Here is a 14154-nt window from a genome sequence, read left to right as displayed (position 1 = left end):
CCCCCCTAAGCAGACCAGTCAGTAAAGAAGAACCCGAGAAACAACATCTAGTGTACTGTACCAACCGGGGCCTCAAAGTAGTCGAACTCCAATACCCTATAACGAAGAAACTGACATTCGCCTTGGTCATCTCAACATGAAGATATGACCGTATTTTCAAGTACATCTCGTGCAAATTATCGCCGACCATCTACTAAAGTTTGTCCTCACCAAGTCCGAAAACTCCGGTAGACTACTCAAATGCATTGTGAAACTCAGTGAGTTCGACATCTCGTAGATCCCCCGGATGACAATAAAAGCACAAGCAGTTGCAGACTTCCTTACAGACTTTGCCGAACAAAGGGATGCAGACGGAGATCTGGCAATCAACGAATCGGTTTGGACCCCGTTCACTGATGGAGCCTTCAGCCGAGCAACACATTGAAGATCATCCCGTGCAATCAACGTACATCTCGTGCAAGTTGCGACCCCAAGTTCAGCGCCCACAGAAACTTTGCTCGTTGGTTTCGCTTCGCAACAGGTTTGCAAGCCTCAACTCGCATATCACTCGTGGCTTTGAGGATGGTGCTCTCATCGGTTGATGGTGCTCCCTCACCAGGCATCGTGACATACACAAAGTAGATGACAAAAGGCAAAAGAAACGAGAAGAAAAGGAAATGACACAGTCCTTTCTTACTCCAATGCCTATTTATAATGATCTGAGTACGAAAGTTCTGGGAAGTCTATGATTATGCAATAATGTTAATTCATTCATACACGTTAAAAAAGATTTTCTTACCCTAATGTGTTGTGCAGTTTTCCAGGAGCAAAAAAATCGGAGAACTGAATATGTACATATAAAATATATCAGCACAAATCTCAAGATAGATGAACGATTCAAGGGAAAGAAATGACCGATCGAATGTAGTTGTTGATGGACGTTTCGGGTTGAACGATGGATAGAGGGTTGTTCGGGTGATCGGTGGAACATGTCAGGAGATTTCTTGAAGGGCAGTGATCAGGCCTTAGAATGATCAACATGAGGCATCGTTCAGATTGAATATCGATTGAGTCAAGGCTTCCTTGACGATCAACGAACTCATCGATCGAATCAGTTCTCCGATCTTATTATATTCGATTAACTTTGTAATTATTAAAAAGTCTCTCTGAAAAGTCAATGATGAGCTGACTAATATTTACATTTGTAACACTGATGTCTATTTCTATAAATAGAGGGTTCATGCTATAAATAAAGGCTAGACTCTCTTTTATCGTTCTTAACTGTACTCTCTCTCAGTCCTCCCTATAAAATGCTATATATCTTGGGCGTGTTTTATGGTCATTCCCAGATTCAACACTCATATTTGAGGGATTTATGATGTTAAAAAATTCGGATTATTTCAATGAAATCTATGTATTTTTTATCATTTTCTGAGCATGATTTCTGTTTACAATAAATCGGTTGATCCACAAGCATAAATGGCTTTTTAGGAAGTGGCAGTGAAGGTGGGTGAAGCGATCGCTAAGTCATGCTTAGAGAAAGGAATCACAAAAGTTGCTTTTGATCGAGGTGGGTACCAATATCATGGACGCGTAAAAGCCCTTGCTGATGCTGCTCGGGATCATGGTCTTTTATTCTGATGACTTCCATTCCGGTAAACTTGTAAAATTCCTTTTTTGTTGTTATTTACTTGGACATTGATTCGAACCAAGGACGTCATTCCCATTTTGGAAATCCATAACATTAAAATTTCAAGTATGAGTTTATTTGGGAGCTTCCCCCATTCAATTTTATGTCTTTTATTTAATGCCTTTAATGAGGATAGTAGTAGCATTTAATCGAAACAGGAAAAACAGGTGATATTCTGATCAATTTTTTTATTATTTTCACTAAATATAATATAAAATTTAATTTATTATATATTAATATCATCCTCATTATGTATGTATGACATAATGACATACATGAGGGGATAAAAATTGATTCTACAAAAAATATTGGCGTCACAATAGTTTTGCTTAATGATTTTTGGCGATATATATATATCACATAGAACCGATCCATCAAATCAGCATTAATCTTAAAACATCTGCCAGGATCATAGCAATCTGTGCAAATCATTGGTGCCATTCCTGTAGTCTTGGAACACATTTGCTCCTCTTCTAGTCCAATTCATAAGATCATTCACGTCCAATAAATTATAGCAGACCTGGTATAGAATCCCTCGAGCTAGACCTTTTTGTCTGATCAACTCATGATTGATATTAAATATGTTTTTCGGCCTTGAATTATCTGCAGAGCTTTTGGTTCTATATAAATACAAAACTGCCGCCGCATATGACACAATGATTATATTTTTTTAGTGATAAGGCGAGATTTATTATTTTTATTTTTACATGAAACCGAAACATTGATAATTTATTTCAATCTTACCATGTCTTGAAATGCCAGGTTTAGGTCTCCCTCACTTCCCAGTAAGCATCCAGTTTTAATGATTCAGACTGATGGGCCCAAAATTATACAATAAGTCTCTCATACTCGTGGCGTACACTTTTTCTTCATTTATAAAACTAAAACTTCCAGTTTTTTAAATAGGCATAAACCGAAGAGATAATGTTCTGTTGAAAAATCGTTACAAAGCTTACGTGTATAATTTGCCCTACATTTCCTCCGATTAATTAATTAAATGAGACCATTTTGCTCCATTTTAATTTCAATCACGAGGAAAATTTGTGTATGTAAGACGTATGCAGCCCTGCGTGCATCTGAGTATTGGGGGTTATATCCACGTTATACTCTCTGTAACATCTCTATAACCCAACTATAACCCCCCCAATACCCTCTGAATACGCAGCGCTGCCACAGCCCAAAAGTTTATTCTCCTTAAGGTGAAAACTGAAAGTGAGCATAATCGAAACAACTGATCCAAAAACAAAAAACAAAATACAAAAAAAACAAAAACAAAAACAAAAGATACAAGGAACTTCTCAAGTCCTGACATAGAAATGTCAAATTAACTTAGTATGTAAAAGATGATATGCTGTCTAACAACTTTTCGATAATTACAAGCAGTTGCAACTATAATTTCCAATAATCCACAACCAATAATTTCTGCAAAGCGAGAAAGAGAAGGTTTCAATCTCAAGCAACCAAGCTCCATTCAAACTGAAACAGAGAAGACATTCATCCAAACTAGACCCAAAAGAAGTATAATAATCTCTTCAAAATTCATGCGATACAACTTTCCTTAATTGCAAAACCCAATTTTTGGCCCACAGATGGCTTCGGTTTCATCCAAGAGGCTAATAAAAAAAAACAAGATTGCTTTAATCAGTACTACCGTCTTCATCTGTTTCCCTCTCGTTCAGTTACACAAGCAAACAATCGTCTTCTTCCTAACAGTATGAGGCGATTCGATGAAACCTGCGGCGAAGCCAAGCCGAGCGAAGCAGGGAGCAGAGCAAGCGCATCACGCGGCGAGCGGCTCGCCGCTCGCAGACGCAGACAGAGGAGCCGCCGCACGCGCACGGCCGAAGTCAGAAGCCGGTCGGCCGCGCTGCGTTTCCGCGATAAGTGATAGCTTTGCAGGAATAGGCGCCGCTTCTCGACGTATTGATCGGTGAAGACCCACTCCGCCTTCAATGTTTCGGCGCTTGCCATTGAGATGAAATTAGGGCTTTCCGTCTTCTTCTTGCCTCTACTTTCGGAAAGCTTTCTACTGAAACTGCTCCCGCTCGCGTTACGTGTCAGTGGGCTTTATGGTGGGTGGCGTCTTATATTTCTTTTACTTGTAGGAATCCATTAACTGCTCGGAGATGAGGCGGCAGAAGAAGACGGACGGGTTAGATGGAAATTTGACTGATGGGCGGCTCACATGTTTTTAGTACTGCTTCCTTTCTTCAGGTAATAAGCAATTAAATAAATTTTATTTATTTTAAATTATGAGCGTTAAATTATAATAATATTGATAAATAATTTTTTAGATCAATCAGTTTGTGTTAAAAATTCGAAGGTTAAATTATAATAATATTAATTGTTCATTGCGGAAAAATTCATAATAATACATTAGTGATTTATCGTTTAAATATAAGAAAATTTAATGAATAGAGATATCAGAATTTTAACATGAAAAAATCCTAAACGGCGCTTTAGCCCAATCAATGTAGTTCACTATTTGTTTGTAATTATAGAGGCACAACCTTTTCTCAAGATAGGGAGTTAGAATCTTCCGATAAAAATTATGCTCATCTTTATATAACTCAAAAAATACAAATGAGGAAATTTAATTGAAGTCATAGTCTGGCTATAATTGTTGCAAATAGTGGCTGGTGATGTCAGGCGGTGATAGTGGCCGGTGGTCGATGGTGGCCGGTAGCTAAGGAGAATGGTGTTTATTCCTCGGGTCTTTTCTCTAGAACACGCTTTGGAATTTCACTTCTCATTCTTATCTTTTGTTTCCCCTCCAAGTGAAGGGAAGGGGCCTATTTATAGCTTTGTGGGGAGGAGCATTTTGGTCTTCGTACATAACTTCTCTAACCACTTGATCAAATGGTCCATACTAGTGCCACTTGATCATATGCAATTGTTAAGCATCTGAGCGTTTTAATGATCTCATAATTAAGTGATCTTACACACTGAATTCCTCGAGTCGAGATACTTCATTCGACTATAAATTTGTTCAATTTGGAGTCTATTCTAAAGCTTCCTTTTGATTAGAACCCAATTTTAGAGTCATTGGGTTAGTCTTGTGAACACACTTAGTTTGATTATAATTTTGTTGAAATCAGAGCTTGAATGATCATGAATTTGAATTCGAAAGATTTCTTACAAAAATGCATCAAGATTCGTGCTTAATCATAAAAATTAATTGACAACGCATTAGTTGCCGTGATATTTTTTAATGTTGGTGCTTATATCATTCGAAAATATAAGTCATTAGGAAAGTTTCAATCATAGGTTTAGATATTCTAGAAATTTGAACGTTGAAGTAAAAATCTTTGGTATTTCAAATTATCTCAATTTACTCACGGATGCTCCATAGAGTTTTGAAAAAGCTACATTGTGCCTGGAATACTAAAAAATATTGAAATATGCACTTCTAGAAAAATATTTGTACATTTTGTCATTGTCAATGTTGGTGGTGGCTCAACCTAGCTGGGTGATGGTGATTTGATGGCGGTTCTATGGTGGTAGACGTTTCGGCGTGCAGACATACATACTCGGGTGCACATATATATGCATGCGAGCAAATGAGCACAATAATATACCTGAGAAAGTAGTGGGTCCACAGGCAATCATGAGCTTGAGCAAGGGTGTAGCGCGAGTTGGCACGCTAGCGTGTGCAAATGCATCTGAGCGCGCGCATACGTGCATGGGTGTATGCACGTATTTGCATAGTCACACGAGCTTGGGTGTGCTCATGCGTGCAAAGGAGCAATTTTGTGCTGCGCTTGAGTTCAGTGGAGTGCGTGCCCTCGCTTGTGTGCACACATGTTTGCTTCTTGAGCTAACCTCCAAAATTTGATTATTTTCATATTTTTCTCAAAAAATTTCAACTGCAAATCTCTCTTTTGAGGGAACAAGAAGCCATACACCTACACAAACTGTAGTTATCTAGTCTATATGAAATGATTTCCTAATTTCTTTAGGCCGATATTGCCTACTCATGTCAAAGTTGTTGTTGTCTTCCCATACCAAGACTGTTGTTGGCTGCTCATATAGAGGCTGTTGTTGCCTACTCATCTTGAGGCTGTTGTTGCTTGCTCATATTGAGGTTAAAATTGCCTACTCAAATTCAGACAATTGTTGTATATCTCAAATTCAAGCTGTTGTCACCTACCCAATTGTTGGGGCATAAGTGGAGATTATATGTTATTTGCATTCAATGAGTTTTTCTAGTGAGAATTTTGTCCATTAATAGATTCCCATCGAAACTATCTCATGGGCATGTTTTTTCAGGATTGTAAGTGGAGAATATGTTTGTTACTTGCCTCCAAGAGATTTTTCTAGTGAATATTGCGTCCACTACTAATTTCCCATCTTGCGTTAAATGGACCTTTTTAGTCAGGATTTTGCCCACTACTTCACATCGAGACTACCTCATGGACATGCATTCTAGGGGTATAATTGGAGACTATGTATGGCATTTGCCCTCATGAGGTCTTTCTAATGAAGATAGAGTCCACTATTAGCTTTCTATCAGTGTTCATAGGCATGCCTTCCAAGGGTATAAGTAGTAACTAAATCTCTCACTTGCCCTCTAGGATCTTTTAATGAGAACTGTGTCCACTAGTAGCTACCCTCAATATTAACTCATGGACATGTCTTCCAACGGTACAAGTGGAGACTATGTCTGTCACTTGCCCTCAATGGGTCTTTCTAATAAGGATTGTGTCCACTACTAGCTTCACATCGAGACAACTTCATGGGCACGTCTTTTAGGGATATAAGTGTAGGTTTTGTATGGGACCTACCCTCAAGGGGTTCTTCTAGTGAGGATTATGTCTACTACTAGCTTCCTATCGAGAATACCTCATGGACACGTCTTTCAGTGGTATAAGTGGAGATTATGTCTGCCACTTACTCTCAAGGGGTCTTTGGCAATCCTTTGATTTTCTATAAATTACTCCACAAAGAGTCCAAAAATTTTGATCAAATGAATGAATAGCCTCCCCCTGGAGTGAATAAAACTAAATACATGTTTAACTTTTAAGAGTAGCAGAAAAAACCTGACAAAGGAGCACATTAGAAGCTCATTGTATATGCATGATGGTACATAATAATCAACATGTTTATACGGGTAAGACGTATCATCATACGAGTCCATGTTTGAAAACTGGAACTCTGTTGGGACAGAGTGTTGAAGAATTATCTTAATTGAAAGAGAATACTCTTGAATTACTCTGAGCAGAGAAATGACTTATGTCCCTTAAAGATATCTCTTTTTACACTAGACATCACAACTCATCACAACTTACATGAAGTTGAGCTAAGTTCTCCATACGTGTTTTAATGATTTATATCAGAAAGTACTGAACACTATTAAAAATAGTTAATTATTTCAAATTAGTTATACATCCAATGCATTATATAATAATAATAACAATAATAATAATAATAATAATAATAATAATAATAATAATAATAATAATAATAATAATAATAATAATAATAATAATAATAATAATAATAATAATAATAATAATAATAATAATAATAATAATAATAATAATAATGTATAGAAGATGGAGGTTTTAGAAAAAAAAATGCTAATTATTATCTTTTAATACTCTTCGAAGGTGAAGTAATACTTAGATATGTGATATATTCAAAGTCAACCGTATAAAAAAATAACATTATAAAATGGAATATAAAACACCAAATAGAGTGGTAACATTATATGAATTTCAATGTTGGATTGTGTATTATTGATACATGTTGAGTATGACCAAATTGGAACCTTAAACAAATAAGAAAGAAAATTCGGAAGAATAAAGTAAAAGAGCGATTAAATTAGGCTTGGCTACACAGGATGGATGTGCAGAGCTAGTGGTTTTCAGGAGGTCAGTTTAGTGTGTGAAGGGGGTGCTAATTGTGTACCTTTAATTAATAGATTTTGAGGTAATGTGCACTGTCATCAGAGATCGAGCCTCACAAAAGTCGGATGATCTCATTTTGAGATTCTTCTATTCTTCATACTTGATCTTCAAGAGGTGCAAATGAGCTTCCTTTACAAGCTGGGTGATATATATTATTGGGAAACAAAACAGAGGCTTGACATCCCAAACGTCAAGCCCGTACCTTGAAATGATGAGTATTAGAGCAAGAAGCTCGTGTATTACATTTGTTAGCCATTGAAAAAAAGAAGGTTTATTAAACTGGGCTTCATTTCTCACAAACGACGCTAAATTATTGCGTGTAAGAAAATTCACAACAATAGAGTATTGAGTTATTTTCTTAGTGTTGTACGAAAATTCAACACACAAATAAGAAAATACAGCGAGTGAGACACCAAAATTTTTTAGTGGAAAACCTTGAAAGAAAAAAATTAAGAGGTCTAGCTCAATCAAAGTAATTTGCTATATGGTTGTAAGTATAGTGGCACACCCTTCTCTCACGATAGAGAGAACGGTCTTACAATCTTATACTGAAGGTTACACTTGTTTTTATATAACTAAAAAAATACAGGTGTTAGGAAATTCAATAATAGTACTAGTTTGGCTATAACAATTACATTGATTTCATTATGGTTCCATTATATAACTGCTTATAATTGTAGCCTCCTTTATAGTAGGGCTCATCTTCGGTTAGTCTCACTTACAAAAAATTGCTTTAATGGCATTACTGGTATTGATTTATTTTCTTATTTTATCAGGTTTAATTGTTAACATAAAACATATATCACAAGACATATATGCTCTCAAGACACATGTGCCAAAAAACAAATTATAAATCAAAATCATCATTATTTGATAAATGACACAAATTTACTATTTAAAATGATTCATTGAAATGATTTCAACAAAAATCAAAATTACCCAAATTTGAGCCAGTGAAGGACCCAATCCAGATCAGAATGGATCTATTTCTCTTCCATGAAGTGGCATATCATATATGGGCGTCCTTGTTATCACTCTATTCTTAAAAAAAAAAATTTTTTTTCTCTTTATAAGCAACCTATCCCCACTATTCAATTATAGTGAGATATTCTTGTTCACACAATTTGTGTAACAAAATCTCAATGACAAAGTTACTATAACCGTCATGCAACTATATTTTATGAGCTATTTATAGTGAATACTTTCTCTCAAAGAGACTAATATTTCTATACAAAAAATGGCATATAGTTTGTATCTATTTTTGGTAGTACCAAATTATTTCTATTAGTCTAACCACCAAATTTTAATCCATCTACTTCAATAGATCATTGTGTTGATTCTCACATTTATTCCACAAGATAAGTCGATCAAATGTGATAAGACTAACTAGTAATATATGTGATGTCACCTAAATCAATGTCAGGCTACTTTAATGGACTTCAAAACTATTCAAATATTGTTTGATCATAAAAATAGATTATATCTGTGCGTCTAGAATATCAAAATCTTTCAAAAGGGACTTGAAGCTATCAACTCGATTAAGCATAATGAAAATAATGAGAAAAGATTCGACGTGCGAGATTTGGACTCAGATTAGCTCTGCCATTGTCAAAGTTGCTCTAATGATTCTTGGTTGTAAAAGGAATAGAGCGAGCACGATTAAAATATCAATTTTGTCTAGGAGAGGCACTGATATTGTCATGTCTTTATTTGTGAGTTATTTACACACAAATTAAAACAAAAAAATAATAATGATATAAAGCCCCTCCCCTCCTTGCTAACCCCACTGCTAAATTCTACGCCTCGCCCATATTGTTGCCGTCCATGCCATCCAATATGGAGATAGATTCAATATTGATAATAATACCATAAAATAACATATAATAAAACTAAAACCTAATACTAAGCCCATATACTCACTCCCTAATGACTAGGCTTAATCGACAGTGTTCTTCAATTATCGGGAGACATAATTAACCATAAGGGCTTACGCCTCTTGGAAACCTCAAACCTCATGCATTAAAATTCTTATAAAATGAGGGTGAAATCTTTAGGTAGGGTCTTACCTAATGTCTCAGTTGTCTTTTAAAAATTTGACCAAAAACCTCACATTAAACTCTCAATTTTTTTTTTATTTTGAGGGAGGAGGGGGAGCTAAATCTTAAGAACCTATGGATTTCTAGCAAAACTACTAGAGAAAATTTTTCTTTCCATCTTTGGTTAGTCATATATTCACTATAATGCCAATCTAAAAATGAAGAACAGAAATAACAAGTAAAACTTGCATTCGTATATCACAATTATTTAGGTAAACTTTGTGGTGAGCATTGAGACATGATATTACATCTTAAATTTGAAATTATGCCATCACAAGGTCATAACAAAAAAAGAAACTTTGTCTAGTGAGTATCATGGCATGACCCTTAGATTTTAAAATAGGATTTACTTCCAAAAAGGTCCCAATAGAAAGAGCAACTCTGCCTAGTGAGCATCGAAGTGTGATAATTGTGTTTCAAATTTAAACAGTCACTACTCAAAACTCCAAACACAAAGACAATTTCTATAAGTTGAGCACTATTGAATGATACTTGGTTCTCAAATCTAAGATCTACCACCAAAAGATCCCATGAGATGGTATCAATAATTGTTATAGTAATTAACACCCTACAAAATTCTAGCTTGAAAAGAAAAATAATTTTTGGAGAGTCCTTAAGGAGAATCAGACTATGTAAAAATTACTATCCAATTAAGTGGTTTAGAGATTCTTAACGACAAAACTAAAGCCACTATTATACTTGTTCAATAAAAATATCAGGAGGTCTCACTTTATGTAAGTACATGACAACATATATGCAAGCTCCATATATAAGATTAAATTTTATTAGCAAAATATTTATGAGTATTTGAAAATAATATTAGTCTTTCTGCCAAGCTATTTGCATCAAGATTTTGTGGGAAAAGCTATTAAAATTTTCTCATTTGTGGGAAAAGTTATTCAAATGACAACAAAAAAGGCAAAAAATAGAAGCCTTGGAGCCATAAGCGAGAGTTCCTAATCGTAAAAAAAAATGAAAAATATAAAATGGCTAAAACGAAATAGCTCTACTAGCAACATGAAGTATTCATTTTAAGCCCGACAACACCATTCCCTTTTTGCTCAAAAGAAAGAATTAAGATCTTAGCTAGAATGTATTGAATTTTAAAAGCTACGAAGAAAGCACGCTTAATAATGAGAAAACATCAGAAACCTATTATGACTGGTCCAACAAAAATTCAATTAGAAAATTATAATCTATTTTGGAAATTAAGAACAATCCTAAGTAAATCTTAAAAGGTGAATACTGGGATGTGATATATGACGTGCAATCCAAGAGATCTACCATTGATAAAATTCATCAAAAATGAATTTAAATAAAAAAAGTTTTCATTTATGAATCTCAAGATGGTCGACATCTTGAAAATTATGTTAAGGGATCCTATCGCCAGTAAGCTTCGACCCCATAGGTGGAGAGATTATAAAAGTCATGCCAGTAAAATATGATTTTAGTTATTTCTCACTCTCTAATACATCAAAATCAATCAGATATAGGGATATTTTCAACCATGTGGGTGGGAAGGTTATTAAATTTAAGATGAAAGAGTAAGACGGCAGTGATTATTTAGGTTTATATAACGCTTGAGGTTAAGATCCCCAAAATATTTCATTTTGATGAAGTTTCTCTTGCAAGAAGTGAGATTTTTTAAAATTTATTTAGGTTGACTTCACCCTTTAAGTTGAGATCCCCAAAATTATACAATCATTTTTGGAATTCTTTTATAAGATAGTTGGTTTTTTATTTTATTTTAGTTAGCATCGTGTTCAACGTCAAGATCTCCAAATGTGTTTTGTTAGATAGAGAGTAAAACATATTGGTTACATCATGCTTAAAGCTAAGATTTTTAAGATAGATAGCTTTCTCTTTTATTGAGATTAATATCATGCTTCAGGCCAAGATCCTTAAAATATTTCACACTGTTGGAGTTCCTCTAATAGGATAAGGAGCATTTTCAAGTTTATTTAGGTTGTCATCATGTTCTAAGTTGAGTTCCCCAAGATACCCCATTGTTGCTAGAATTTTTTATACAAAATATGAGACTTTTATTTTATTTGGGTAACATTGTGCTTAACATCGAGATCCCTAAAGATACCCGATCATCATTAGAATTTCCCTTATAAGATTTGGGGTCAATCATTTGGGTTATAATTGTTCTCTAAGTAGAGATCCCCAAAGTTCTGCAGCCATGACTAAAAATCCCTTTATAAGATAGAGGGTTTTCTTAAATTATTTGGGTTGACATCATGCTTAATATTAAGATTGCTAAATATGTTTTGTAACAATAAGCCAAATATTGAGGTAAATATCATACTCCAAGCCAATATCCCCAAATATTATTGTTTATTGATAGAGTATTCCCTTTTATAGGACAAAGAACCTTTTTATTTTATTAAGACAACATCACATTTCAGACTATGCTCTTCAAAATATTTCAAAAGTTGAGGTTCTCTCCATAAGACGGGGCATTTTTTATGTTCATTTATTTCATTTCAATTAAACATCACACTCTATGCAAAGATCTTCATTCTTCTTGGTTGACATCATGATTAATGTCGAGATCTCAAGACACATCTACCAAATGCTTAAAGCACCCATTTCTAAGCAAGACTGACAATCACTATAGTTTTTTTTTCTTATAAGATAAGACCCCCTCTTTTTGGGATGTTAAAAAATTCAAGGCCAAGATCTCTAACCACCAGGGTCAACATCATGTCAATGCTCTTATTTCATTTTGGTTGACATCACTAAGTTTGATGTTGAGATCCCCGAATATATTAAATGTTAAAATTATTTTTGTTTCAATAAAGGATCTATGCTACTCGAGAGATATCACGCTTTATGCCAAGATCCTTAAATGGATGTTAAAATCATCAATGCTAAAGTGGCATTCAATTGGCTAAACGAAGACACTACATTTCAAACAAGTTATACATGACAATTTTAGAAGTTAGATGTTCATCTCTAAGAATCATTGAGATTCTAAACATCAGACAGGAAATACTCCAAAACATGTAAGCTTTGTCCAGTTATGATGTCGAAGCATAAACCCCTCCTTTCTTAAGTCTAGGACTCAAATGAGTCTCAAATGACAAACTTAACAAGCCCCATAGTCTGACAAAATCGTTGATTGCTCTTTGCATTTAAAAAATCAAGATCATAGTAGAAAGTTTCCCATTTTATTAGTTTAATGCTAAAAAAAAGCACAAGTTTTTTACAAATCAAGTCTAGGATTCGAACAGGTCTTGAAAGTCAAACTCAACAAGCCTTAGTCCAGCAAAGTCGCTGATTGCTATCTTCACTCAACAAGCTAATGCCCCACTGGAAATTCCCTCGTTACGTTAATGTAATGATGAAAATAGCACAAATCTATCTATAACTAAGGTATAGGACTTAGGCGGATCTTGAAAGCCAAACTCAATAAGTCAATGATAAAAACCCTCACTTTATCAACCTAATGACAATGATTTTTTCTATCCAAGCCTATCAAATTTGAAAATGTCAAGTGATCCAGAATTACAAGATTTTTTTAATTGGTTAACAAATTGTGATAACATAAAAGGAGATTATCCTTGCTTATAGAGAAACTAAACTAATTTTGACAAGACCTACTTTCTTCAGTATGTCCTTCTAAGCAAAAAGAAGAGAGTAAAGATCCTCTCCTCTTCAATAAATTTGACAAAGCAGAAAGCACATAGCCGAAGAAGTCATCCCAAATTTCGTATAAAACCAGAGACTAGACTAATGGAACTTTTTCTTCAATGAGTCCATCAAAGCACTAAATGCTAGACCGACGACGTTTCAACACTAACCAAATAAAAGCCCAAAGAACTAGGTTATCTACGTGCATTTTCCCATCAAGTTTGCTAAATCTTATGCATAAGATAAAAGATATGCTCATTTGCTGACAAATCAATGAAGACAAATTATTATGTCCATCAAACACAAATCAACAGGCTGATGAAAACTTTCATTAAACTCAATAAATTATTAAATACAAACCAAACCTTGCAAATTATTCTATTAAAATTAAATGTCAAGCATCAACAAATTCTCTAAAATATAGAGGCATAATCAACTAAAATAATGGTTTATACTGACATAAGCTTGAATATTAGAAAAGAATTTGTACTTTGCGTATATCTGAAATATAAATGAAAATATATATTTTACTTTAAATAAGTTAATGTTGTGATATTTCTGTTGTGTTTTAAAAATTAGAGTATTATTTATATAAATATAAGAATTTATCATTTAGAAATATAAATTAGTAAGAATTCAAAGGTATGTATGGTAAATCCTTTTAAATTATATTATTGGTGCACTATTTTATTTCCCTCTCAACACAAACATTTCTTAACTTTTTTTTTTACGAGATTAATATATTTCTAGACTTTTTCTTTTAAGCTACTCTCTCAAACTTGAATCGTACTTCCCCTCTTTATGCCCTCCCTCTCCCTCCCTCTCCCTCTCGCTCTCGCTA

At 34.4% G+C, this 14154-nt stretch overlaps 1 protein-coding gene across 2 annotated transcripts in view; it reads left to right on the top strand.

Annotated features, from left to right (window-relative positions):
- The window catches only part of LOC110031621 (50S ribosomal protein L18, chloroplastic-like), a 21314-nt gene extending 17435 nt beyond the window's left edge, over positions 1-3879 (top strand). The window contains exon 3 of one of the 2 annotated variants that reach the window (XM_020734921.1): positions 3775-3879. In XM_020734921.1, coding sequence (XP_020590580.1) covers positions 3775-3864 — 90 coding nt within the window. In that variant the 3' untranslated portion in view covers positions 3865-3879. Of the gene's footprint in view, positions 1-1470; positions 1750-3774 lie in introns of those variants that run through there. The other variant, XM_020734920.1, reaches the window with a different exon arrangement.
- Positions 3880-14154: the final 10275 nt, after the last annotated feature.

This window comes from Phalaenopsis equestris, unplaced genomic scaffold (assembly GCF_001263595.1).
Source record: "Phalaenopsis equestris unplaced genomic scaffold, ASM126359v1 Scaffold000840, whole genome shotgun sequence".
NCBI classification, from domain to species: domain Eukaryota; kingdom Viridiplantae; phylum Streptophyta; class Magnoliopsida; order Asparagales; family Orchidaceae; genus Phalaenopsis; species Phalaenopsis equestris.
The sequence above is the reverse complement of the archived record's forward strand: the minus strand, read 5'-3'. Positions and strand labels throughout refer to the sequence as shown.